Source organism: Balaenoptera acutorostrata, chromosome 15 (genome assembly GCF_949987535.1).
Source record: "Balaenoptera acutorostrata chromosome 15, mBalAcu1.1, whole genome shotgun sequence".
NCBI lineage: Eukaryota > Metazoa > Chordata > Mammalia > Artiodactyla > Balaenopteridae > Balaenoptera > Balaenoptera acutorostrata.
The window spans coordinates 74126903-74153990 of NC_080078.1; the positions used below are offsets into that span (position 1 = coordinate 74126903).

The following is a 27088-nucleotide window of genomic DNA, read 5'->3' on the forward strand; positions in this document are numbered from 1 at the left end:
CACGCCCAGCTGCCACGCCAGGCCTGCTGCCAGGGCATCTGCGTCTGCTCTGGTGAACGGTTTTCTATCTCCTTCAACTCAGTGTAGCCGCTCATCCACCTGCCCAGGCCCTCTAATGCCGGCTCCCACCCCCGTCCGATTCGAGATCCCTGCGGTACCCGGTGTCCTGGCAGCTGTCTGCCAGGGTGACGGACAGTTGAAAGGGGGACCTGAGGAAGGAGTGGCCCTCAGCGCAAGGCAGTGAAGTGCGCCTGGTGCAGTGCAGGCCAGAGTGGCCGAGGCGCCTTCCAGCAGGCCCTGCAATGGGCAGCTTCCGCTGGCACGTCCGCGAGCCGAGCTCAGTCCAGCGGACTCACCAAGGGAGTGGGAGTACGGAGAACACAGGTTCTGCTCCTGCGGGCCCTGGAACATCTATTTGCCTAAAGCTCCCGGGAAACTGCTGCAGAGGCCGGGCGGGGGAGGAGGAGCCACAGCCTTTGCCGGTCCTGAGGGCTGGCCACCAGGCCTCCCCAGCTCCTGTGTGTTAACGCTCCCCAAGCCCTTTGTGTGCGAACCTTTGTCTTCTCTGATGTTTCCTTACGTGGGGAGCACAAACATTTCCTTACTTGGCCGAATAATGAAACATAAACAACCAGCAGGGCATGAAGGAATATGAACGCACTGCTTGGCAGCATGTGACCAGGAAACCTTCCGAATCATGCTGTGAAACTGCCCTGCGGGAGTCCCAGGGGTGCTGGTTGGAGAGGAAAATGCTTGGGGACCTCTCTGTGGGCCAGAAGAGAGCTGGGGCCTGCACAGAGGAAGCCTTGCCCCTGGCTGAGCTGTCCCATGTGCCAGGTGACCACAGAGGGGCAGGGATGTCACCCTCACTTCATAGAACAGGAAGCAGAGGCTTGGAGAGATTAAATAAATTGCTTGAGGTCCCACAGCGAGGAAATGGCAGAGTGGTAGTTACTGCGGAATTTAACGAAAATATTCTTGCTCGCCAGGGTGGGAGGCTTCGGACCAAATAGGGCATCACAAACTGGGAAATCTGCCTGAAGCGCAGTCTAATTTGTCAGGCTTCCAGTGGGCCAGAAGGACCCTCTGGGACCCGGCCTTTGCTGCCAGGACAACTGCCAGGACACCAGGTACCTCGTGCACAGGCCCTGGCCCATGATAGGAGGTGACCTGAGGCGCAGGTGTCCAAGTTCTCCCTGCACCGCTCACTACCACTAACCCCACCTCTGAAGCCAGCTGCCAGGGCAGAATGAGGCGGTGTCAGTGACGGGTCTTTACAAACCCTGGAGAGCGCTCCTTTAGGCGGCAGCCTCCTAGTTAGTGGAAGGGACACGGCTCCCTCCACTGTTTGGCTCTCAGGCAAGTCGGTTCACCTCTCTGAGCCTTGTTTTTCTCATCCGAGTCTTATCGTGACCCTCATCACACCTCCAGGCTGCTGTGTGACTGCACGGAAAGTACTTGTCAGTCTGCAGCCTCAGGATCTGGGTGCAGGGTAGTTTCTCCCTAGTCACGCGAAGGGCTTAGCCTAAGGATGCAAAGACAGAGGCCAGAGAGGGAGATGGGGGTGGTGTGGCGGGGACACAGCACAGTGAAACAGCCACGGGCTCCACCCCAGCCCCTGCTGCAGGCCACCCCTGGCGCTCCCCTGGGCTGGCATCTTCTGATGTCCTTCTCTGTCTTACAGGAACTACCGTTTGCCGAGCACATGCTGGGACTCTAGACACCCCACGCAAATATCCTGACCCTCACCAGCTACAAGTATCCATCCGTGATCCTGGCCTTTTCTTCACTTTAATTATACTAGTAACAGCGCATGCACATTTTCTTTGTAGAAATTAAAATGTTACAGACTAGGCTAAAGTTCCCTTTAGCTATCCCCCCCCCAATCCAGCTCCTGTCCTGCTCCCCAGGGCTTATCCACTGTTACTGCTGTGGCTGGGCCCCTCTAGACCTCCTTCTATGCATTACGTTTGTGTATATGCTCTTTTCTCTCTCCTCTGCAGAAGGACAGGCGGAGGTGGGCACCCCAGACAAGGAAGGCAGCAATCAGCCCAAGAGCAGCGATGGGACCACCTCATCTTGAACATGACCTTGCCCGAGGAGGCTGGAAGAGAGACGCGCCGTGGACGGAAAGCCCTGGCACTGGCCCGGCAGCCTTTCCGCTGAGCAACGTGTTCCAGGCAAGCCAGGCCAGACTGAAAGGCAGCCCCAGAGGCTCCCATGGCCCCTACCCTGGGAAGGCCCTCTGCCCACACCCCCAGGCTCCACGCTCCCACCACCTCCTCACTCGCCCGGGGTACACTTTCAAGACACTGTAACCACAGGATGTTATTTATTCAGCAGGTGCTGGGACTCGGGGGCTGGGTCCTGCCACCTGGGTGAACAGCCTGGGCAGGGACCGCATTCTAGCTCTGCCCCCTCTTCTCCAACCCAGCCAGCCTTCTGTGTCAGGACCTTCTTACCCCTTTTTTAAGAAGCACTTTTAAACTTTTTAGAAACTTTAAACCTTTTCTCAGCAGAGAGGGAGGGAGCTGACAATTTACCTTTTATTTTGGAAGCCATTGTAAGTTAAACTTTTTGACCATCTATGCAGCTCTGAGGTTCCCCTATGGAGCTTCACAGATCTATTTTTAGGGAAGGGATCTTGTGCTCAAAACTCTCTGATTAACTCTTTGCCCTTTCTACCAAGATAAGTGACACCTAGGACCCAGGAAATAAATGCTGATGATTTGTGTGATAGGTTTAGATGATTATTTCTCCTTTAAACAACAGCAAAAGCAGGGGCTGGGCCTTGTTTCCCCAAGGCCATGATTAGCTGGGACCCATCGCTGCCCCAGGCTTCCACGGAATGAAGTACCTGAGAAGATGCTGGGGCACCGCAGAGGCCAGCACCACTCCTCAGGCCAGTATCTGAAGAATCCTCTTCCATCTCACCCTCTCTCACCCCAGTTCACAGCTTTGGGAACCCAAAAAGAAGGTTTCTCCCCTTAGGACCTAGAGTAGGAGGGGGTTAAGAGTTCAGGGAGCATTTAAGCAGATAAGTCTTCCAAGAGAAGCCTGGTTTCTTCTGGACAGAGAGCAGGCTTTGGGCCCCGGTTTGCCCCCCCTTCCCATTCACAGACCCCACCGGGCTCTCGGGACCCTGCTGCTGGGCAGGCTGCCTGCTTCTGGGGGCCCCAGGGGCTCCTTCCGTTCTCCACAAACCCAAGTTGGCCCGCTCCGACCGCAGCGCCATACACCACATGCTGCACAACCCCAGCCGTTGGTTTCTTTATTAAGCACCAGATTTTCAGCACGAGTCACCATAGGAGGAGGGATTCAGATTCAACCAGCCACAGGCCCTGATCCTGGCCTGGGCACACAATCAGAGGAGAGACACGGCCAGGCGGAGGTGTATGTGTGTACAGAAACAGGCACGTGGGCTTCACGAGCGTCAGTAGCTGACTCTGGAAATCATAGTCTCCCTGGAAGGAGTAAAGGGAAGCCTGTCGATTAACCCCAGAGTTGTGAAGACTCCATCCACAGGGTGAGGACTCTGAGAGGTGGCCACGATGTCTTCAGGGACGCTGCCCTGCTTGCCAAGTAAAGGAAGCAGAAAGATTAGGCAACTTGTAGTACCCAGGACATTAAAAAAAAAAAAAAAATCACAGAACATCAGAGCCAGAGAGGAACCCCTTTCTACAGATGGGGAGACTGAGGCTTGGAACAAGGAAAGGCTCTGTCAAGGCCACACAGGAAGGAAGGAAGCAGAACCTGGCTGCACCCTGGGCTCAACTCCCTGCCCTTGGCTTTGGGCAGCCCTGGAGATGCCCCAAGTTGCCAAGACCTTGGGAGTGGGCTTGAGAAAGTCTCCTCCTCAGACCAGCCTCAAGACAGCATTATGCAGAAAGTGAGCCTGTCCAGTGAGGGAGGACCACCAGCCAGGGAGTCATCACGCATCCCTGGTGCTGCCCAGGAGAGGAAGGGAGGGCATCTTGCTAGAAGTCCCCGGAAAGCCAGGTGGGAGCCAGGGCAGGGCACCAGCCCAGCAGCTCAGTCAGAAACATACCTGCAGAGGCCAAAGGTGGCATCCCATAGGCTTTATAGAGCAGATCAAGAAGCTCCCTCTTCTCATCTTCTGGGAGGAAACTGGACTTCGCCGCATTGATGTTCTGGAAGGGCCAGCACGGCAGACAGCGTGAAGCCAGAGAGCATAGAAGGGAGTCCTTAGCAATCTAGTGACAGTCCGTCCTCTTCATCAAACATGGGCAATTCGTTCAGCTCAGAGTGGGGAGGACTTGTCCAAGGTCACGCGGCAGCAAGTGCCAGAGCAGAGACTATGAGCTTCTGCGTTCTTAAAGTGGCAGGACGTGATACACAGATGTGGGAAGGAGGTTGGAGAAACCTTTGAGAGACAGGGTGGGATGTGTGGCGCCAGAGAGACAGTCCTGCAGGGACAGACTTGGGACATCAGAACCACTGAAATCACGGGCTCATCCTGGGGTCTGTGAGTGGCCTGAAAAGTGTGTGCAGAATGTATAGCCGAGCACACCTTTCTGGGGAGATGGTTGACAGCTTTCAGAGTCTTTCAAGGCACTTGATGGAAGCAGAGGATAAAAAACCCAGTCCTAGGTCAGGATCTCAGCCGAAGATGTCTTCTCTGTGGAAGGCATCGAACTCCAGGTCTGCCTTGGCCTGGCCTGTTGCAGCAGACTCACCCCTCATTCTCCGGGGCTTCCGGGCCCTGGACAGGACCTGCAGGCCTCACACACTCCCAGGGCCCAGAGTCAAGGCACACAGCCACTCACCAGTCTTTTAAACTCCTCTTCAGTGAAGCCCATGTCCTGTTTGGTCATCTGGTAATCAGTGTCCAGGGTGGACTTGAAGATGAGTGGGTCATCCGTGTTGAGGGAGTAGTTAGCCTGGTCTTTTTTGAACCTGGACAATGCAGGGGGGTGGGGCGGGGGAGAAGCACCTCCCGTCACTGCTGTGTAAACAGTCACTGCTGTGTAAACAGTCACTGCACGTGGACGTCCACCCTCCTTTGAACCGCGCGGCACCCTTGGACAGGCCTGGAAGTTCTCATTGTACAGAGGAAGACACAAATTCAGGGAACTCAGGTGACTTGTCCAAGGCCACATTACTAGCAACTCAAGACTTAAAGCCGTCCAGCCAGGCCAGAGCCAGGCAAAGACAGGAGAGGGGCCGGCTTGGCGAGGCCAGAAAAGCAACAGCCCGCTCTAGCTACCCCCCTCTCTGGCCCTCCCCTTCACAGCTGCACTCTGGGAGAGTTGTCTGCCCCCTTCACCAACCGTCCTCAGCACCCCCTGGGATCTGACTCTTCAAATACGCCATGGGGACTGTTCTTAGCGTAATCCCTGACCACCATCTTATTAAATCCAATGGACTTTTCCTAGCTCTAACCTCACCCGACTTGTGGAGCAGAATTTTATACTGGTGACCTTTTCCCTAGATTTCTTGGACACCGCACTTGGGGCTTTCCTTCTGCCTGTGCCTTCAATGTCACTGTCCTTCTGGATTCTCTCCTAGGCCCTCTTTTTTTTGTTGTTGTTATTCAAACAGAAAGTCACAAAAATTATAACCATCCTCATCAGTTCACTCCGTCCCATGTAAGTAATTTTTTTTTATCTTGATCTTTTGTTAGCACTTTTATGAATTCATCAGTTTTCCATTAGAGTTCTGAAAATGCTTATTCATTCAGTTCAGCAGTACAGTCAGTTACCAGAATCCTAGGCCCTCTTGCTCCACCGTCTGCTGAGGCCATCACTTCTCCTTCAACCACCGAATCGCTTTAGGTGACTCTTTCTCCAGCCCACAGGCTGTATGCCCACATGCCTCCAAGGGCCTCCACGTGGGTGTCCTGTAGGTACTGCACACTCCACATTCCTAAAGCAGCTCAGGCCCGCCTTGTAATCAGAGTGTGAGCGAGCCCAAGCTCCTCTCCTTCTCGTAAGCTTGGCGGACAGACCATCAGTGCTGGCCTGACTATGGTCACCCGAGTTCTTAGTGAACTTCTGGGTCAGCTTTTCCCTCCTGAGGCCTCTCCCAGGGCTCAGTCCCAGGGCAACCTGAAGAAGGGCCAAAGCTTCTTAGTTAAGCCTATGGGGCAGGATCGGGGTGGGGTGGGATGGGACAGGCTCTCCTGGGGAAAGCTTCAAGATGTGCTGGGGGAATGCCCAGAGGGGCCAGGAGCAGAGACCACGTGAGCAAGAGAGACTCATCTTCCTAATTCCTAGGAGGTAGAATCTGGAGTGTGGAAGTTTCCCTTGGGGTAGCAGGGCATTCTGCTATAGCTGGATGAGCTACAGGGCCCCCAGCTGTGCTATGCAATAGCTGGGTGACCTCATCATCAAGTTACACCACATCCAAGCTTTGGATTCCTCACTTGTAAGACGAGGACAATAGCGCCTGCTTCCCAAGCATTTGAAGAGCTTTCACACCCAAGAGACCCCGCAGGGACCAGTGCCCCGTCCCTGCATCCCCTTCCCACCCTTGGCTTTCCTAGTACAAAAGTGAACGGACCCCGGGGGCCCAGGCCTCACCGAACGACTGCATGCTCCGTGCCTGGCTTCCAGGCGCCCGTGAGGTAGCTGGACCAGGGGCAGACCTGGAAGAGCAGGCGGGTGGCTGGCACGAACCCCCCGGGGCCACGCTGACCCCCGTCCCCAGGCCAGCTGGAACCACCTCCTCCGGCGCCGTCCTCGCCCTGATCACAGCGGCCCCCTCGCAGCCGAGTCCCAGGAGCCGTCAGTCCTGGTTTTCTCCCCCCACCCAGCAGCTCCAAGGCCTGCGGCCCACGCTCCCCGCGGCGGCTGGACCCTCCGCGCTTTCCACCGCCTCCCTGACCTCCCCCTCCCTGGCCCCTCACCTCGAAGTGCATGTTTTCCTGCCGCAGCCTGTTGTAAAGGACCGGGTCCTCCAGGGTGTGGTAGCCGTGCCCCAGCCTCTCGGTCTTGAGCGTGTCCACGGCCTGTTGACAAGCAGGGTGGAGCCCAGCGCAGGCCGCGGGGCGAGCGGGGAGAAGGGCCCCCGCCGCCAGCCCGGCCACTCACCTCTCTCACCACCTGGGCCGAGCCCACCTCCCCGGCGTGGACCGTGCGGTGGATGCCGCTCTTCATGGCCTCCTTTAAGGGCAAGGGCTTGGTCAGGGGCGGCCTGGGGCTCGGCCCCGCAGGCCCTGCCTTCACTACACTCTGGGGCTGAGTAATCATTTATGTGGTAGCCCTCCTTTATTAGACAGTTATTACGTGTCAGACACTGCAGGAAATGGTTTGGACACCTTACATTACATTCACAGCTGCTCTAATACCTGTCTTACAGGGAGCAGGGAGGGACTGAAACTCAGGAGAAATAGGTATCACGACCAAGGTCAGACCGCTAGGAAGAGATTCCAGAGCTCCTACTCTCGACCCCATGCTTCACCCCTTCCACGGGAAGCACAGCATGAGGCTTTGAGACGTCTGCTCCAACCCACTCATCCCAGCCGATGAAACAGGCCCAGAGAAGAGACAGTCTTGCCCAAGGTCACACAGCGAATCATTAGGCCAAAAGGCTCCAACACAGGACCCTCCAGCACCAAGTGGGTTTTTTTCTTTCATACCAGATTCCCAATTTCTAGAGCCCCTAGACCCAGTCCGACACACTTGGGAGCCCAGGAGGCCTCGTGATCCCCCGTCGGTGTGCCTTCCCCCTACTGGTATAGAGACCAGCTCCCCACGCGGCTCCCCCAGAGCCAGCCTCTCCTCTGCCTCCGTCCCCCAGGACCCACCGCATAGGCCTTCACGTGTTCAGGGAAGAGGCTGCTGCCTTGGATGGTCTCATCTCCGGCCAGGTCGATGGCCACCACGGTCTGCTGCCGGTACTTCTTACACAGCTCCACCACCTCGGGGGACCAGCCTGTGGGCGAGATGCCCGCCGGGCCTCTGGCAGCAGCACGGAGGAGAAAGACCCTCCCAGCCCTCCCACCCAAGGCCAGCACAAGGCAGAGGGCCCAGTGTCCCATCTTCAAGGCCTGACCCTGCGGCCTTCGGGGCCTCGGCATCCTCTCCTCGCAGAGGGGGGCCACGTGCTGCGGCACAAGGTCACAGCGAGGCTTTGCCGAGGCCCCATGTGTGACACACCGAGGTCAGGGCCTGGGCTCAGTAAACGACAAATGGCAATTCTCTCTCTCGATCCCCACACCCACCCTCAACTTAGCAGATGAGATGGAGGTCCACACAGTTTAACATTTAAACCTAAAACAATTCCCACTAGTGTTACTAAACACATTGCTAACGCTGGTCATTGTAAAGTGTTTTAAAAAGAATGACCAACCACAGGCTTTGGAACCAGATGGCCCTGGGTTCTGCTCCGGTTTGTGCCTTCCTGATTGAGCCTCTTTCTACCTCAGTTTCCTCATCTGTCAAACGGGGATAAACGATGGTGGTCCTGTCTCCTAGACCCCTGTGAGGATTAGAGAAAATACCCCAAGCCACTCTGCACAGGGAGGCCCTGCAGGTTGACACTAGCCCCTCGCTGTGGTCTCACTACTCCTTAGAGCAGAGAATGGGGTAAGTACGATCACCTCCTGTGACAAGGCATGTCTGAGATCCAGAGAGGTGATGTGACCTGGAGAGAGTCACACAGCGGGGCTCTGCCTTGGAAGCACAAGCCCTGGAGATGTGACCAGTGTCAGTCACAGGGAGACCCCGCAGGCCCTGGCGCTCAGACCTAGTCCCAGGTTCCGCAGCCCTGACAGGAGGGGGCCCGGCCCACAGGGTCTCAAGGGAGGACCGCGGCCTGACGGGAACCACGCTTAGGCTTTTCTCTATTGTTCAGCCTCCCTTGATTTTAAGCCTCCTGCAGGTCACGTGGCTCCCAGGCTCAGCCTCCCTGGGGAGAAAATTCTGTTGCAGGAAGTTCTGAGCTTGCCCAGGAGGAAGCCCCAAGGTTCAACTGATGGGCTCAAGACAGACCACGGGGACCGGTATGGCCCCTGTGCCCGGCCAGGAGGTTGTGGTGGCATCAGATGGGCAGCCAGGGATGGGGCCAAGGTCACACTCACTGGGCTGGTGGCGCATGCAGCACAGGATGGACCGCACCTTCACCCCGAAGTCTCGCTCTCCGTCTTGCAGGCCCTGGCCCACTAGGTGCACCACCTCATCCGGGGTGAGGTCCCCTCTGTGTGCAGAGAAAAGTAGGGGTGGGCCTGTGACAAAGGCAGACCTAAAGGACAGCCCTGGGACTGGGAGAGAGGAGGGAGGGGAGGCGGGGAGGAGGGGGAGTAAAGAGGGGAAGGAAAGGAGGAGAGAGAAAGGAGGAAGAGGGGTCTTCCAGGAGAATCCCTCACCCCCACTAACCCCACTGCCTCTGAGGAAAGGACGAGCGAGATAGCCCCAAGCCCTAGCGCACCCCCTTCCAGCTTCCTTGGAACTGCCTGGACGCTTCCAGACCTGCGAAGACTGTCCCAGTTCGGGGGGTTGTCAGACACAGCCCTCCTCCCACCCACGATGGAGAGCACTGCTAAGCTAAGCTCACCTGTGGTGATTCCCACTTGTCCACAAGTATCAGAGTCATGGCTAGAAGGGAGCAAGGTGGTTGAGTGGTACCGCTTAGACATCCCTGGGGTCCAGGCAGAGGGGCAGGAGTGGGCCAAACTCACTTTGGTTACAGGGTTAGGATAGGACCCCTAGAAGTCACTGGGTAAGCTGTGGGCCAGGTCAGGGAGCAAGACCAAAGTCTTGCTTGGGCCAGGGCCTCCCAGTCTGCCCCTCGCGGTCTTGGGTCTGGCCACCCTGCCACAGCAGCGGCACAGCCCTCCAGACGGTCACTCACTCAGCCTGGTTCCAGGGGATCGGCTCCACTTTGGAGTTGGCCAGCAGGTGCGGGCTGTAGCGCACCTCCACGTACACCACGCCCTCCTTGGCCTTCGTCTTCACAAACTCGTAGGCAGTCCTTTTGATGGCCTCCCGGCAGCCCCTGGGAAGGGCAGAGAGGGGCTGGGGACAAACTGCCCCAAGTCCCTTGGGAGCTCCAGGAATAACAAAGCTGTCCCCTGCCCATAGCAGATCAAACCCACGTGTGGCCCCCCAGTCTCTCATCACCCAGCCCAAAGCTCTGGGCATCTGCTGGAGAAAATCCTAGAGGCACAGCACATCCTGTCAGCTCTACTTCCAAACTGGATGCCAATTCTCGCCCCCTCCGCCCTGGTTCTAACCACCTCACCTCTCTAACTGGCCTCCTGGTCTCCACGCTTGCCCCTGTAGAGCAGCTAGCTCAATCTTTTCAAAATGGAAATCAAAGAGGGAATTCCCTGGCAGTCCAGTGGTTAGGACTTCACACTCTCACTGCTCAGGGCCCGGGTTCAGTCCCTGGTTGGGGCACTAAAATCCCACAAGCTGTGCAGTGTGGCCAAAAAAAAAAAAAAGAAGGAAATCAAAGAACATCACTCCTCCACTCTGAACCCTAGTGCCTCCCACCTCGTAGAGTAAGTCTCAACCCCACCCCCCAACCCCCCACAAGGCCTGCGTAATCCGGGCCCCTGCCAGTCTCCTGCTCCTTCCATGACTCCTCTGGGGTCTTCTTTCTGTCCAGCGAACAATCAAGCTTGTTCCCAGGTCAGGGCCTTCATGTTTGCAGTGCCCCAGCCTGCAGGCTTTTCACCCAGATCACCCTATGCTCCCTCCTCCCTCCATTCAGAGCCCAGCTCCAGCCTCACCTCCTCGGGGAAGCCTTCCCTGACCACCTTATTTTAAAACATCTCCTCACCCTTTTTCACCTCTTCTCCTGGGCTTCAGTTTTCTCCATGGCCCTTATCACCACTCGACATCACAGATCACATGGTTTCTTTATTAGCTGGTTTTCACCTCCCCAACTAGAATGTAGTCTCCATGAGACAAGGACCCCTCCATCTGTCTCATCGCGGCTACGATCCCTCAGCCAAGGACAGAGCCTAGGACATTGCAGCCACTGAAATATTTGTTGAGTGATAGATGTAGGCCAGCAGGAGGAGAAATAGGAGAAAAGGACACACACAGGCAACAAAAAGCAAAAATAGACAAGGGGGACTGCCCCAAACTAAAGAGCTTCTACACAGCAAAGGAAACCATCAACAGAGTGACAGGCAACCTACCAAATGAGAGAAAATATTTGCAAACCACACATCTGATAAGGGGCTAATACCCAAAATGTGGAAGGAACTCCTATAATTCAGTAGCAAAACAAACAACAAAAACTGATTAAAAAAATAGGCAAAGGACCTGAATAGACATTTCTCAAAAGACATACAAATGGCCAACAGGTCCATGAAATGGTGCCTGACATCACTAATCACCAAGGAAATGCAAATCAAAAGCGGCTTAAGCCTTCAGGAAGCTGGTCCTCTTCTGTCTTGCAGCCGAGAGACAGGAGCCGCCTGGGCAGTGGCGTGGGAGACGTTCCTCGTCCGGGGGAGAGGCAGTATGTATGCCAGAGCATCTGCTGACCCAGGCCAAGGATGGGGGCAGTCAATGCCTTCCAGGCAGAGCCCAAAAGCTTCCAGAAAGCAGCCACCAGCCTTGGCATACATCTTCCTTCCCCAGGACTCCTCATTCCTATCCTGCCACTTACCCAGCCAAAGGCCTCCACCGGCCTCACACATCTTCCTCACTGGTCCTCCAACAACCCATCCTCCAGACCGTTCCTTGGGTCCAGCCCTCTGGACAATATCACAGCCTTTCTCTCCCAAGGCCCAGTCCACACTTCCTCCTCCAGGCAGCCTTCCCTGACTCCCCCAGCCCCCTCTACGTCTTCCCCCTCCTGAGCTCTGGCAGCACTGACTGCCAAGGCTCCATTCTCGCCTGCCTTGGGAAACTCTGCCTCGTGCCAGGAAGCTCAAGGCGACATCAGGATGAGAATCTGGGCTTCACCCCTTGCCAACTGTGTGGTCCTGGGCAAGTTCCTTAACTTTCCTGAGCCTTCATTTCCTCCTCTGCAAATGAGGAGTGTGTCTAGCTTACAGGACTGTGGACAGCTACAAAGAGAATAGTTCTGTGAACTGTACACACATTATATCCTTCTATATCTAAGATATTCTGCTATCAAAAAATGGAATGAAAAGTAACATAAAAACAGCAGTGCCTGGCTATCAATAAAGGTAGCAATTGGGGCTTCCCTGGTGGCGCAGTGGTTGCGAGTCTGCCTGCCGGTGCAGGGGGCACGGGTTCGAGCCCTGGTCTGGGAGGATCCCGCATGCCGCGGAGCGACTGGGCCCGTGAGCCACGATTGCTGAGCCTGCGCATCTGGAGCCTGTGCTCCGCAACGAGAGAGGCCGTGATGGTGGGAGGCCTGCGCACCGCGATGAAGAGTGGCCCCCACTAGCCGCAGCTAGAGAAAGCCCTCGCACAGAAATGAAGACCCAACACAGCCATAAATTAATTAATTAATTAATTAATTTTAAAAAAAAAGAAAAAATAAATAAATAAATAAAGATAGCAATTGTCCTCCTAGTAAGAGGGGGCTTGCTGAGGACAGTGCTGTGTCCATTCCAAATCCCAGCCCTAGGAGGTAGAGAGGGTCATAAGCCCCATTGTCTAGATAAGGGAACTGAGGCCCAGAGGGGGCAAATTTGCCCAGCATCGAAGTTATTTCTTGAAAGAATCTGATACTAGGATCTATGTTCTTAACCCCCACATTCTGTCACTTTTCTATAGAAGTTGAAGGAGTTTCAGCCCATCATACCCATTTTCCAGAAGGAAAAACCGAGGCCCAAAAGCATGGAGAGATTCGCAGGAGTGCACACAATGGTGAGAGGCAGAGCGGGGTTGTACAGCGCCTTCTCCCGCCCCACAGGCTGAGGTGTGCAGGCAGCTTGACGTGGGCACAGGGACCGACGCTGCCCAGGGCCCGGCGGAGGGCGTGGGAAGTCTTACGCGATGGCGGGCATGTAGTAGTCGAACTTGGCCAGGAAGCCCGGGAGGCTGAGTGGCTTGTCCATGCCGATGATGTCCTGCAGCTCCTCTGGTGTGTTGGCAGGGAGGGCGATGCCCCGCTTCCTGGGGACAAAACAATGGGGGTGATAGACAACCCTGGGCAGGACCTTACCAACTCCTTGCGGGGGGCGGAGGTACATCTGACCCCTCTCATTGGACAGATGGGAAAACTGAGGCCCAAGGCATATAGAACCAGGACCTAAATCCTTCTAGGATCTTCTGTCTCCAAGGCCATGACCAGCCAGCAAATCTCAAGGGGGACAACTGGGGTTAAAGTCCATTTAAAGTGCACATGAACACACACACCCCCCCTGGTGCCTGGGGACAGGGAAGGTTCCAGGGCAAGCCCTTGGTAGAGCCGGCTGGTCGTGTGCCAGGTCAGGGGTTATCAGGGGCAGGAACTGCAGCACACAATGCCCGGGACAGGAGCAGGCGCCAGACTTCCCTCCGCCACCCTCCATCTGGCCAGCACATCAGAGAGGCTGGCCTGGCCCATTGTGCTGGGAGAGGGAAGCCAGCCCAGCCATCTACCCTGACCACAGCCTCCCACACACGGCTGGACCATGGCAACCACTCGGTAAGGGCTGGCTGAGAACAGCCCTTCTGGTCGAGGGCCTCCTCCTCTCCAGTGGCATCTCCGCCTCCCCGCAGCCAGGACCAGCAGGGTGCAAGGCTGGGCTGGCTTCCCCACTTCTCAAGCTCCAGCCCCCTCTGCTCCTCCTGGCTCTGCCCCAACTCACGGGTCACCCGTGGCCTCAGTTTTCCCACTTTTAAGATAAAAGGGACAGGCCAAGGACACCAGACATTCAAGAAATGCTTCTACCATGAGGGACAAAAGACCAAAGGCACTCTACAGAAACAGAGAAATGCAGAGAACAGAAAACTTAAAAACCCAAAATGAATAGCCTCAAAGAGAGGAGACGATGTTACATCCTTGAAACAAGAGCATCCCTTTTTAAAAAGAGGACATTCAGAAAGTAAGAAAGAGCTCTTGGAGATTTGGAAGAATATGGCAGTGCCCATCAGGATGTAATAAAAGGAATGGAAAATAAAGTTGAGAAAATCCTCCAGCAGGTAGAACAAAAGACAAGATAAAAAATAGGAGCAAATGATTAAGAAAATTAGGTGATTAAACCAGGAGGTTCAGCCTCCAGTTATCCACAAAGCAAGAACAGAAGATAGAAGGGAGGACATTGCCAAAGAAATGGAAATTCGACCCAAGTGTTGAAGTCCTTTAATAGCTTCTGTTATTAAAATGTTAAAATGTTTCCCTACATAAATACCTGTTCCCTAAACCTCCTAAATATGCCCTCTTCCCCTTCTGCATGACCCCAGGACCTATGAGTGACCAGTGGGTGTCACCAGGGGGTCACCCTGTTGCCCAGTTTGCCAGTCAGACTCCCATCCCTGCGAGATGTCCCCGGGGAAGATGAAGCCCCGGGTGCAGTCCTAGCACCGAGGTCAGGTGCTCAGCGCCCTTGGGCCTTCCCCTGCCGGTCAGTCTGCCCCAAGGTCACCCTCATGAGGCCATCCCCAGTCACCGTAGCCTCTGCAGAGCCCGTACCAGTTGTTAGATGCTATATTTTGGATATCCTTCTGGGAGCTGGTGGGTGGAAGGCAGAGGAGGTGAGGCTAAGGCTCCGACCCCCATATTCCCAAACACAATGGCCACATTTGCCCCAGGCCCCCTGGACCGATCCAGAGATCCAGAGCTTTCAGTCCTCTCCCTCCGCACATCAGCATCTGAGGGCCCACAATGTGCTGGGCACTGGATGGATAGCCGTGACCAAGGCAGACCTGTGTGTCTGATCGTCCCCTTTCCCCTCCCCCCAAACCCCTCCCTCTCCCAGGCTCCACATTTCCTAATACGGCTCCTCCATCCATCCAGCTACCTGAACCAGAGACAGGGGGCTCCCCCAGACTCCATCTCCCTTATCCATCAAGAGCCGGTCCCCAAGTCCTAATTATTTCTTCTTAAATATTTCTCCAACTAGTGTCTTCTCCAGCCTCTCTCCTCAACAGCCACCCAAGAGAGATCTTTTTACCCCACAGATAGAGTGGCCTTTCGGAGGAGGTGACCTTTAAGCAGAAGAGTGAGACTGTCCTTTTCCCCTGAGGGAGCGGGAGGAGAGATCCAGGCAGGCAGGGTCAGAGCCCTGCTGAGAGCCCCAGGCGGAAGCACTGAGGGAATTCCAGGGCAGGGAGGCTACAGTTCAGAGCAGGGTCAGTGGTAGATGAGCCACCTGCCAAATGGGGGCTTCGTAGGAGCTGGGACCTTATCCTGAAAGCACCGGGAAGCCACTGAAGGATTCTAAGCAGGGGAGTGACATGAAAAGATGTACTTTTTAAAGAGCTCCTCCTGGCTGTGGTGTGGGGAACAGACAGAGGGAAACCAGGGCAGAAACCAGAGCTGCCACAGCGGTCCCCTAGGAGACGATCCAGCACCTCACATGGGACTGGGCCTCCGGAAACTACTCAGACTGAGCTGTAAAGATCCTGTCTGGGACCCAAGGTTGAGGCAGGAAGGAGTTGTTCCTAGGTCCCCTGCTACCCCCAGCCACTAACCGCAGCCAAGGCTCCCTCCACCCAGGGCCAAGCTCAGTTCTTAGATGGCCCTGCTTCCCCAGTCAGCCACGGCCATGCCCCGGGTGCTACTCAGTTCTCTGCCCTCCACGGTGGGTGATACACTGAGAGCCCCGTAAGAAGGATGAACATGGGCTTTGGAGTTCAAAGTCCATCCTCCTCCTGTAGGTACCAGATCACCCTGGGCAGGAGCTGTCCCCTTGAGGACCTCCATATCCTTGTCAGTAAAACACAGATGGTACTTTGTTTTCAAGGTACAGGGAGGAACAAATGAGACTATTTGTGTGTCCAGGGAAAGATGGCAGACTCTGAAGCCCAATGGCCTGAGTTTAAATCCCAGCTCTTATTTAAAGGCTGTGTGGGACTCCCCTAGTGGCGCAATGGTTGAGAATCCGCCTGCCAATGCAGGGGACACGGGTTTGATCCCTGGTCCGGGAAGATCCCACATGCCGCGGAGCAACTAAGCCCGTGCGCCACAACTACTGAGCCTGCGCTCTAGAGCCCGCGTGCCACAACTACTGAGCCCACGTGCCTAGAGCCCGTGCTCCGCAACAAGAGAAGCCACCTCGATGAGAAGCCTGTGCACCGCAAGAAAGAGTTGTCCCAGCTCGACGCAACTAGAGAAAGTCCGCGCGCAGCAACGAAGACCCAAGGCAGCCAAAAATAAATAAATAAAATTTAAAATTAAAAAAAAAAAAAGGCTGTGTGACCTTGAGCAAATTACCCAAACTCTCTGTTTACGAGATCTGGCATGTTTGAGAAGCATCTGGCATGCACTAAGCAAGGAGAAGTAGAAGAGGTCAGAGAGGTTAACACAGGCTTTGTAGGACTTCAAGGAACGTGTGCAGGCTTTGGCTTTGACCCTGAGCAAGGCGGGAGGGTTTGAGCAAGGAAGTGATCTGATCACTCTATGTTTTAAGATGATTGTTCTGACTACAGTACTGTGGGGACAGTAGATGGGGGAGGCCAGGGTGGACACCTGGAGACCGGTCAGGAGGCCACTGCAATAGTCCAATGGCTCAGACCAGGGAGGAGACAGTGGCCAGATTCAGAATGTGGTTTGGAGAAGAGCTGGCAGCGTCAGGAAGGAGATTGAGAAAGAAGTTAAAGCCCCCGGAGAGAAGATGGAATAAGAAGAAACAGGTGAGGGAATTCCCTGGTGGTCCAGTGGTTAGGACTCTGTGCTCTCACTGCCGAGGGCCGGGGTTCGATACCTGGTCGGGGAACTAGGGTCCCACAAGCTGCACGGCACAGCCAAAAAAAAAAAAAAACGAAGAAGAAAAAGAAACAGGTGAGAACACATCAACTGAGGCCCAAGTCACAGAGGCAGAAAAGAGGCTACTGGATTTGGCCAGGGTGAGGGAGGGGTCACAGGCCAGATGCTCCCCTCCTTCCCCCTCTCAGGCCCAGCTCACTCACAGCTGGGAGTCCTCCAGCATGTTCTGTCCATATCCCAGTCTGACCAGCTCCCCGGTCCCCCTGCCTGCTGACCTCAAGATCAAACTCCAGCTGGATCAAACCCGCACCCACCTCTCTAGGGCCCACGTAGGTGCCTAGACAGTTCCCGAGATGCCAAGTGGATGTGGGAAACAGAAAATCCGACCAGTTGCCCCACAAGGGCTGCTCTTTTTCCTCCTCCCTCTACCCGGCCCTGGACAGTCTCACCTTCTTGCTCCGCTAATGAGCGCTATGTGACCCTTTAATGAGCACCCGCGATTAGATCCCATCTTGGTGCCCGGTTAACCCACCCTAATGGCCTCATTAAGGTCCCTGCATCAATAACTGGCACTTGACATGGGCAAAGGACAGGCAGAGATAATCCAAGGGGCTTAACCCCAGTTAGTCAGAGCCATAGGTTCCAATTAATAATGTCATCGTTAAGTGACATTTATGGAGCATTTAGTGTGCTCGCCCTCAACTAAGTGTTTTTTGTGCAATACTTTACCTAAACCTCCAGCTGGCAGGGGCAATGGTCAGGGGCACGGACCCAGGGTCACACCTGTGTTTACGAGACAACTTACTTCCCCTATCCTGGCTCAGGATAACCCTCAGGGAACCCTATCGAGTTCCCTCGTCGATAAGACAGGGTCGATAATATACCTATCTCACAAGTTGTCACCGGAGTCCAGTAAGTCAATCCAGGTGCAACATTTAAAGCAGTGCTTGCCGTGCAGTAAAGGCTAATAACTTACATGATAAGTTAAATAAAAATTAAATCAACAGCAGCTTCCTAGGGCAGAAAAAAGTGCAACAAGATGGAGAAGCGTGTTCTTGCCAGAACCCTCTCAGGGAATTGGAAGAGACACTTTTAAGTGTCGGGGCAAACGCCCAAGGATCACCAGTTCTCTCCTAAGGAGTGGGTGTCTGGATAAGTGTCTGGCTTATGAAACAGAGGGTTCAAATTTGGATCCAGAGCTGAACTGCTCAGAGCAGTGAGGAGAGGCAGAATCCTCCCACCTCCAAACAAAATGAGCATAGCACAAACCCATGAGGAACAGGGAGAGGTAGGTGGCGGGAGGGACCCCATCTCCCAGGTGAGCTCTGGAGGAAGGTCCTGTTCTTACTTTCAACCTACAGAGGCTGAGGCCACAGCAAGGAAACAGTGTGTCCAGATTTGAATCCAGATCCACGGGCCCTTGAAATCCTTGCTTTTAAGTGCTAGACCCCAGAGAGGGGATATCATGAGCCCTTGAAATGTGGGGAGGGAGGGCGGACCTCCCTCACTGGGGGTGCTGGGGACACTTCGGCCCACCAGCATCCACGAGAGCAGAGGCAGGAGGTACGTTCTCCTTTGGAAGATGCAGAGATTTGGGTCCAGAGGTGGGGCACCACTTCTCCGCGGCTCCCAGCAGGTTACCATCGTGAGTAGGAAAATCTTGGAGGGTCAGATGGCCCAGGGTCAACTCTTGACTCTACTTGTTCTGTGGCCTTGGGCAACTGCCTTCACTTCCCTGAGCCTGCTCTCTTCTCAGTGACAGGGGGATGGCAATGCTCTCCTCCTCCAAGTGTGGAGGGATTAAATTCGCTGACTCAGGAGAGGGCTCTGCCCAGCCCAGCACTGGCAGATGCTCAGCAAATGGAAGCAGCATTCTACGCGGGCGCACCACCTGCCACAGGCTCTCGGCTGAGTCAAACAGTGACTGGTTCAGCCCTGGGAACTGCCTCCACTCGTGTGTGTGTGTGTGTCTTTTGGTGTCTCTCTGTGTCTGTGTCTATAAAGTGGGATAAGCTTCCCCTGGCTCACCTGGCAACAGGAAGATAAAAGTCAGAGGCACAGAAGGCAGAAGACTTGGGCTGTGGGTCTCTGTGCCCCACAGACCACCTTTTTCTAGGCTGGGGGCTGGCTTGATTCCACAGGGATACAGGAAGAAGCAGCAACCCTGGAATTCTCCAGAGGCGTCTGGGTCAAACTTCCTAGGGAAGAAGGCCTCTTATCTGTGGACTTACCTGCCATAATATAAGATGGTTTCAGGCTTGATGGCTCCATCCAGATGGACGTGCAGTTCTACCTGCAAGGGCGCAGAGGAAAAGGAGAGAAAAACAAACACCCATGAATGCCTGAAGGACCTTACAGAGGGGCAGTGTTAACATTAACTGTGACAACCATTAGTCACCACATACTGGACACTTACCACATACACTTCACTAAACTGTTTACACGCATTATCCTGTTTAATCCTTGTCTGTGGGGTGGGTTTAATTATCATCTCTGCCTCTTTCACAGTGGAGAACACTGAGGTTCAGAGAGGTTAAATAACTTGTCCAAGACCACACAGCTCTAAGTGATGGAAACAGGAACCCAACCCAGTGCCTTTTTTCTTAACCACAGCTGCTAAGTGGCAGAACCGGAATTCCAACCCAAGCTCAATTCTGAAGCTGGTGCTCTTTAACACGAGGCCAGCCATGGGCCCGGAGGAGTGACAGAGCCTCAGCCATCATGCAGGCAGATCCCGCTCTCAGCCAACTCACCAAACAAGATCCAACTCTAACAAAAAGGATTGGCCACAGACCTTCTGGACTAGTGAATACCTACAACATATTTCAAAAATCAGTCTCCATTTTCAAAAGCATGTGTTACTGAAAATGAAACACTGCTTATCAGGAATCAATATTTGACGATAAGATCCTTCCAGGACTCTAGAAAGGGCACCAGATACTTGGCCATCTTGGTGATCCTCTCCTACATGCTCAGCCCCATGGACAATACTCCATACACAAAGGCCAAGAGTTTAAGGACAAGGACTTTGGGGAGAGCTCATCAGGCTGGACTCCCAGCTCTGCCTCTTCTCTGGCTGTGTGATCTTAGACAAGACACTTGATCTCTCTGAGCCTCAGTTTCCTCAACTGAAAACAGCTGCAAAGATTGCCTCCCTGTCCAAGAAGAGTTTAAGGATTTAAAAAGACAGTGTATAATGATGAAAAGTCTGAAAGAGAAATTAAGGAAACACTCCCATTTACCATTGCAACAAAAAGAATAAAATACCTAGGAATAAACCTACCTAAGGAGGCAAAAGACCTGTATGCAGAAAACTATAAGACACTGATGAAAGAAATTAAAGATGATACAAACAGATGGAGAGATATACCATGTTCTTAGATTGGAAGAATCAACATTGTGAAAATGACTATACTACCCAAAGCAATCTACAGATTCAGTGCAATCCCTATCAAACTACAAATGGCATTTTCCACAGAACTAGGACAAAAAATTTCACAATTTGTATGGAAACACAAAAGACCCTGAATAGCCAAAGCAATCTTGAGAAAGAAAAATGGAGCTGGAGGAATCAGGCTCCCTGACTTCAGACTCTACTACAATGCTACAGTAATCAAGACAGTATGGTACTGGCACAAAAACAGAAATATAGATCAATGGAACAGGATAGAAAGCCCAGAGATAAACCCACGCACATATGGCCACCTTATCTTTGATAAAGGAGGCAAGAATATACAATGGAGAAAAGACAGCCTCTTTAATAAGTGGTGCTGGGAAAACTGGACAGCTACATGTAAAAGAATGAAATTAGAACACTCCCTAACACTATACACAAAAATAAACTCAAAATGGATTAAAGACCTAAATGGAAGGCCAGACACTATCAAACTCTCAGAGGAAAACATAGGCAGAACACTCTATGACATAAATCACAGCAAGATCCTTTTTGACCCACCTCCTAGAGAAATGGAAATAAAAACAAAAATAAACAAATGGGACCTAATGAATCTTAAAAGCTTTTGCACAGCAAAGGAAACCATAAACAAGATGAAAAGACAACCCTCAGAATGGGAAAAAATATTTGCAAATGAAGCAACTGACAAAGGATTAATCTCCAAAATATACAAATAGCTCATGCAGCTCAATATCAAGAAAAGAAACAACCCAATCCAAAAATGGGCAGAAGACATAAACAGACATTTCTCCAAGGAAGATATACAGATTGCCAACAAACACATGAAAGGATGCTCAACATCACTAATCATTAGAGAAATGCAAATCAAAAATACAATGAGGTATCACCTCACACCGGTCAGAATGGCCATCATCAAAAAATCTACAAACAATAAATGCTGGAGAGGGTGTGGAGAAAATGGAACCCTCTTGCACTGTTGGTAGGAATGTAAATTGATACAGCCACTATGGAGAACAGTATGGAGGTTCCTTAAAAAACTAAAAATAGAACTATCATATGACCCAGCAATCCCACTACTGGGCATATACCCTGAGAAAACCATAATTCAAAAAGAGTCATGTACCACAATGTTCATTGCAGCACTATTTACGATAGCCAGGACATGGAAGCAACCTAAGTGTCCATCGACAGATGAATGGATAAAGAAGCTGTGGCACATATATACAATGGAATATTACTCAGCCATAAAAAGAAACGAAATGGAGGTATTTATAGTGAGGTGGATGGACCTAGAGTCTGTCATACAGAGTGAAATAAGTCAGAAAGAGAAAACCAAATACCATATGCTAACACATATATATGGAATCTAAAAAAAGGTTCTGAAGAACCTAGAAGCAGGACAGGAATAAAGACACAGACGTAGAGAATGCACTTGAGGACACGGGGAGGGGGAAGGGTAAGCTGGGGCGAAGTGAGAGAGTGGCATGGACATATATACACTACCAAATGTAAAATAGATAGCTAGTGGGAAGCATCTGCATGGCACAGGGAGGTCAGCTCGGTGCTTTGCGACCACCTAGAGGGGTGGGACAAGGAGGGTGGGAGAGAGATGCAAGAGGGAGGGGATATGGGGATGTATGTATGTATACAGCTGATTCACTTTGTTGTACAGCAGAAACTAACACAACGATGTAAAGCAATTATACTCAAATAAAGATGTTAAAAAAGAAAAAGACAGTGTAGGTGGGCGAGTTCGGCCCACAGGAAGACAGCCTCTGCCTCTCAGCCAGAGCCCTTTCCGCAGGCTGTTAAGAGAAGCACAGCAGGTGCTGGGAAACAGTGGGAAAGCAACTGCCGTCTCCCTGTTCCAGGTCATGGAAGAAACTTTTTCCCAGCCAGGGAGAGAGCCAGAAAAATTTTAATTAACATCTCTACCAGGGTGGGGCCTTCTCTGGAACTTGGGAGCCTGGACAAGAAAGTGGCCGCCCTGGCTGGAAAGGGAATAGGCAGGGAGCCAATGACCCAAGGGCATCCACGTGAGCTGCCTCCTGTGGGGGAAATCCAGCCTGGGGCCCATGGGAGGCCAGCAGACACAGGGCCGCCAAGCCCCCCTATCAGCAGGACATCCAAGTAATCAAATCTCTCTGCAAGTCACTCAGCAGCAAAGGACCAACTCTGTCACAGAGTTGACAAACTCTTGAGGGAGTTGTTGGATTCCCTGATGAAATGAATTCAATGCCCACTTAGCCAAAAGTTTACTGGGTTCTCAGAAAGTGCTCTGCATTGGAAACACGGAAGCTTCCAGCGCAGGGAGCTGCCAACCAGCTGTTTGACCTTGGACAGGTGACCTCACCTTTCCGAGCCTCTGTTTTCTTATCTTTAACCTTCACAGGGCTGTGGCGAGGATTCAGCCAGAGAGACAGGGTAGTGCTGTGGTTAGAGCTGCAATTCCAGCTCCTCCACTCACTCCCTGGGTGACCTGGAGAAACTTACTTCGCTTTCAGCGTCTCGGCGCTCTCATCTGTCCAGTGGGGAGGATGACACGCCTTCCTCCCAGGCCTTCGTGAGACTTAACCACGTGAATGCACATAGCGTGCTTAGACCAGGACTTGGCACGTAGCAACAGTATTTAGCGTGATAAGCATAACTAAGAATCCCTCATTCACCAAATAGTTGAGGCCCTGCTGGGTGCACTGGGGATGGAGAGATAAACTAAAGTGACAGAGTCCTGCTCCCGTGAGCAAGGGAGAGAGACATTAACGTCACGTTGGTAAATGTACAATCACAAGCCAAGACAACTCCTGGGAGGCACAAACATTGACCTACCAAAGAGGTAGCACACAAAAGAACTCGCCCAGCTAGAGGGCCAACGATGGCTTCCCAGAGAAAGCAGCGCTTAAGCTAATAGCTGAAGGATGAAGAGGAACCAAGTAGGCAAAGGCAGGGGTGAGCAGGAAGGCTGGAAGAGCATCTAGGCAGAGGGAACAGCATGTGCGAAGGCAATGCATTGGGAGAGGATGTGGTGTACGAGAGGAACTGAAATGGGTTCAGAGAGGGGAGCGGTTGTGGAGCTGGAGAGGCTGCAGGGGCACAAGGAGCATTGGGTTCTAACCTGAGAGCAACAGAGAAGCCATGACAGGGTTTGAAGCTGAAAAGGACAAAGCATAGCAAGACCAGTTAGAAGTGGTCTTGTGAAGTTTATGAGCGATGATGGTGCCTTGGACCAGGGTGGCAAGGCAGATACGGCAAAGCAGGTGGACAGCAAGCCAGGTCAAGGATGATGCTTCGGGTCTGAAGCCTGGGTGGGTAGCGATTCCCACGCTCTGAGACAGAGAGCCCAGGAAGAGGACCAAGTGTGAGGGGGGGAGGACGGGTGGGGCACAGGGAGAGAAGTACGGTTAGTGTGATCTTACTTATGTGAAGTCGGGACATCTCTGAGACCTCCAAATGCACATGGACGGACCCAGTGGCTGTGCAGGTCTGGAGCTCTCAGAGAGATCCAGGCTGGAAATGTGAGTAGGAATATAGATGACTGAGGCTGTGATTTTGAATGAGCTCACCCATGAAGGGAACGTTGAGGAAAGAGCATGGGACAAAGCCTGGACAAGCGCCAGCACCCAGTGGCTTATAGAAGAGGGTGAGCCTGGAGAAGAGCTGCCAGAGAGATGGAAGGGAAACCAGCAGTGTGTGGTGTGCAGAAGGCAAAAGGCGATCAGACTTCAAGAGGGAGGAGTCACCCCCTCACCAGGGTCAGTGCAGAGGGCTGAACGGTAGTCCCCCAGAAGATGTCCACATCCTAATCCCCAGAACATATACTTCCACAGAGGGCAAAAGATGGGATTACAAATCTTGAGAGGAGGAGTTTTTCCTGGATTTATCTGGATGGGCCCTACACCCAGTCCTCTTTCTCCTTATAAGGGAGGCAGAGAGTTTTGAGAGACACACACAAGAGGAAGCAGCCCTGGGACCACAGCAGCAGATGAGAGTGACGTGGCCACAAGCCAACGGACACCTGCAGCCACCAGAAGCCGGAAGAGGCAACAAATGGTTACTGAGAAGGTAGGAGGGGGGGGGGGTCCCTCTGAGAAGAAAATAGAGGAGGAATCAGCCAGGGGGAAGGAACAGGAAGGAGAGCGAACAGGCAGAGGGACATGCAGATGCTAAGTGTCGGAATCAGGTGGTGAGAGATGAGGCCAGAGAGAAAGTTAGGGGGGTGGAGGGCAGGGAGATCTCACAGGTCACAGTAAAGGGCGATCCCCTGAAGGGTTTTGCATGGGGGAGTCACCTTTTAAAAGCTTTCTCTGGCTGCTGTGTGGAAAGCAGGCTGAAGAGAAGTCAGAACAGAGGACAGAGAGCTGACACAGTGGTCCAGGTGGGAGATGAGCCACCACTGGGAAGACTTGCTGCAGCACCAGCGGCAGCACATGCTCAGGGAGCCTGAGCTGAGCAGTGTGAGGGAAGGAGCCCTCAGAGATCCCACGGGCTGCGCGAGACTAGAGTGCCCCGGGGGGAGGGAAAGCAGAGCCTGCCACTTGCCCACTGTGCCCTACAGGTCCCAGCCCTCCTCAGGGCCTCCTGGGAAGCTGCCCAGACACGTTTCAGGGGAGGAACAGAGGCCAGGAGCTGCCTCCACAGGCGGTCCAAGCTCAGGCAGGCCTCCCACTGAACTTTCTGGAAAACTGAGACTACCCATGGAGAAATCTGCCAGCTTAGAGATGGATGGGGACCCTACTCTGTTGGACCCATTCAGGGAAAAGAAACGGCAGCAGTGGCCTCCAACTTACTGAATATCTCCTACGTTCTGGACCATCTACATGCATCATCTTATTTCATTCTTACAACCAGTGAGGTGGGGACTTCACTCCCATTTTACACATGAGGAAACTGAGGCTCAGAAAAGTATCCAAGGACACAGAGGCAGTGATGCAGTTAGGATTTGTACCCAGGTTTGAATCTTGAGCTCCTGCTCTACTTTCTCAGCAGGCCTAGCCTCAGACGTAAATAATCCAGCCATGATAATAGCTTTTTACTGTTATCAGACCCTTTATTTCATTTGGTCTTCACCCCTAGGCAAGGGACACACTAGCTCCATGTTGCAGATGGGGAATTGGACTTGCCAAGCTGAGCTCAGAGGAATTCCGTGACCTGCCCAAGGTTACCCAGACTGACAGTGGCAGAGCTGGGTTAGAAGCCAAGGCCCTCCACCTCTAACCCAAGTCCTGTGCACTGCCACACGACCTCCCTGGCGCTTGCACCAGACCTACACCCGGCCTCCTGACCACTCAGGAGGAGAATCTCAGCACCCCCCTCCCCTGCATTCGCTCTCCATGGGCCTGACTCACAGAGAGCGTCTGACAGAACTGCAGGAAATCCTCCAGGTCTAAACAGGAAGCATCCCCAGTCACCAAAAAAATATTTACTAAGCCCCCTTCAGGTGCCAGGCTCTGTGGGGACGTGGGGAAACATGCCGAGTCCTTGCTCTCAGGAGATGCCTGGCAGGCAGGTAAGGCCCAGGGAGGTATATGCGCTCACCAAGGTCACGCAAGGTGTCAGTGGCAGAGCCAGGATGGGGACCCAGGGTCGTGGACTCCAGGACCAGACACTCCCACGTCTGACTCCCGCTCACAACTGGAGGGGCTGTCTACCTTCAAGGCACACCTGAATCACACTACTTCTCCCCAGACACTCTGCAAACACACCCATTTTGTTTTCATCCCACTGACTTTTTCAGTTTACTTACTTACCATGCCCCTGTCCCCAACTCTTAGTTTCTTTAAAGCGGGGGCTTTGTGCTATCATGCTGTGCCCTCAGGGCCTAGGACAGTGCCCCGCCTAGCAAGAAGTGCTCAGCAGGTGTTGAATGACTAAGTGATTGTTTTCTTCTCTCCCTGTCCCATGTCAGCAGTGCTGTGTCCTCTCCCTGCAGCAAGGAAGGGCTGACCTACCCCCTTGGGCCTGGCAGAGAACCCAGATGGGGCAGAGTAGCCAGGGTTGCTTGACCAGCCCCCAGAACCCGGGCACTGCAGTTAGAACCTGGATGAGCCACAGGTGCCCACTTCCCTTCTTAGCCCTGCTCTTGGCATGGAGCTGGGCAGAACCAGAGGTCAGTGCCCTCATGCCACCACAGCCTCTCAGCTGACTTTTGGGGTGAAGCCAGGAGACAGAGCAGCTCCAGGTCTGACACTGTTTCAGTCACGCCTCCTCCACGCAAGTCCTCTGGGCTCAGCCGCATCTGGGCTCCTATAGCTCCGAGGTACAGAGCAGAAGGGGCCTAGCAGGCCCTCAGTGCCTCCTGCTGACTCAGGGCCCAACCAAGCCCTCTGCTGCCTCTGTGAGCTTCCCCAGGGGCTTCACAGAAGGCAAGGTGTGTCCTCAGCCAGGGGGACATCCTGCTGAACAGCAGCCTAGGAACTTCGCACAGTTACCCCCATTTTATAAGTGAGAAGTCTGAGGCTCAGAGAGATTAAGGAACTTGCCCTAGGGCACAGTCTAATGAGTGCCACACCGGGAAGCTGTGTGACTCTAAAGCGGGAGGTCATAACCACCACGGCACACTCTGTTCATGCTGCATATCGGTGCTGAGTCAGCACTGGTAAAATCTAAACACGATTAATAACCACGACAAGGCTGATCAATAGCAGCTGGCATTGGCCTGCCCCCTGACCCAGGTCTGCACTTGGCATTTTATGTAGGGTGGATACAAATATGATCCCCGTTTTACAGATGGGGAAACTGAGGCACAGAGAAGCCACTCACTCAAGACCCCTAGAGACTGTCTCTTCCCCCACGTTGCTGCTCTGGAGCCTAAGAACGCTAAGGAGTGTGGGTGAGCCTGGTCCCAACACTCTGGGTAAATGTAGGCTGGAACCCCACCTTGGCCGCCCTGGCTTACTCTTCTCCCCTGTCCAAAACCAGGCCACAGTCCTA

General features: G+C 53.4%; 2 protein-coding genes across 13 annotated transcripts in view; one reads left to right on the forward strand and one right to left on the reverse strand.

Annotated features, from left to right (window-relative positions):
- PKIG (cAMP-dependent protein kinase inhibitor gamma) overlaps positions 1 to 2737 on the forward strand; it is a 101052-nt gene extending 98315 nt beyond the window's left edge. For 5 of the 6 annotated variants that reach the window (XM_057528892.1, XM_057528893.1, XM_057528894.1 and 2 more), the window contains 2 exons: positions 1685 to 1758; positions 2004 to 2737. In XM_057528892.1, coding sequence (XP_057384875.1) covers positions 1685 to 1758; positions 2004 to 2318 — 389 coding nt within the window. In that variant the 3' untranslated portion in view covers positions 2319 to 2737. The remainder of the gene's footprint in view (positions 1 to 1684; positions 1759 to 2003) is intronic. The other variant, XM_057528895.1, reaches the window with a different exon arrangement.
- Positions 2738 to 3246: 509 nt separating this feature from the next.
- The window catches only part of ADA (adenosine deaminase), a 28732-nt gene continuing 4890 nt past the window's right edge, over positions 3247 to 27088 (reverse strand). Inside the window, exons 2-12 of one of the 7 annotated variants that reach the window (XM_057528890.1) lie at positions 18978 to 19039; positions 12888 to 13010; positions 9814 to 9957; positions 9044 to 9159; positions 7769 to 7896; positions 7053 to 7124; positions 6869 to 6970; positions 6543 to 6607; positions 4788 to 4917; positions 4049 to 4151; positions 3247 to 3571 (exon numbers count right to left, since the gene is read on the reverse strand). In XM_057528890.1, the coding sequence (XP_057384873.1) occupies positions 3558 to 3571; positions 4049 to 4151; positions 4788 to 4917; positions 6543 to 6607; positions 6869 to 6970; positions 7053 to 7124; positions 7769 to 7896; positions 9044 to 9159; positions 9814 to 9957; positions 12888 to 13010; positions 18978 to 19039 (1059 nt within the window). In that variant the 3' untranslated portion in view covers positions 3247 to 3557. Of the gene's footprint in view, positions 3572 to 3713; positions 4918 to 5722; positions 6069 to 6542; positions 6608 to 6868; positions 7125 to 7768; positions 7897 to 9043; positions 9160 to 9813; positions 9958 to 12887; positions 13011 to 18977; positions 19040 to 27088 lie in introns of those variants that run through there. The other 6 variants (XR_009005359.1, XM_057528889.1, XR_009005361.1 and 3 more) reach the window with 6 other exon arrangements.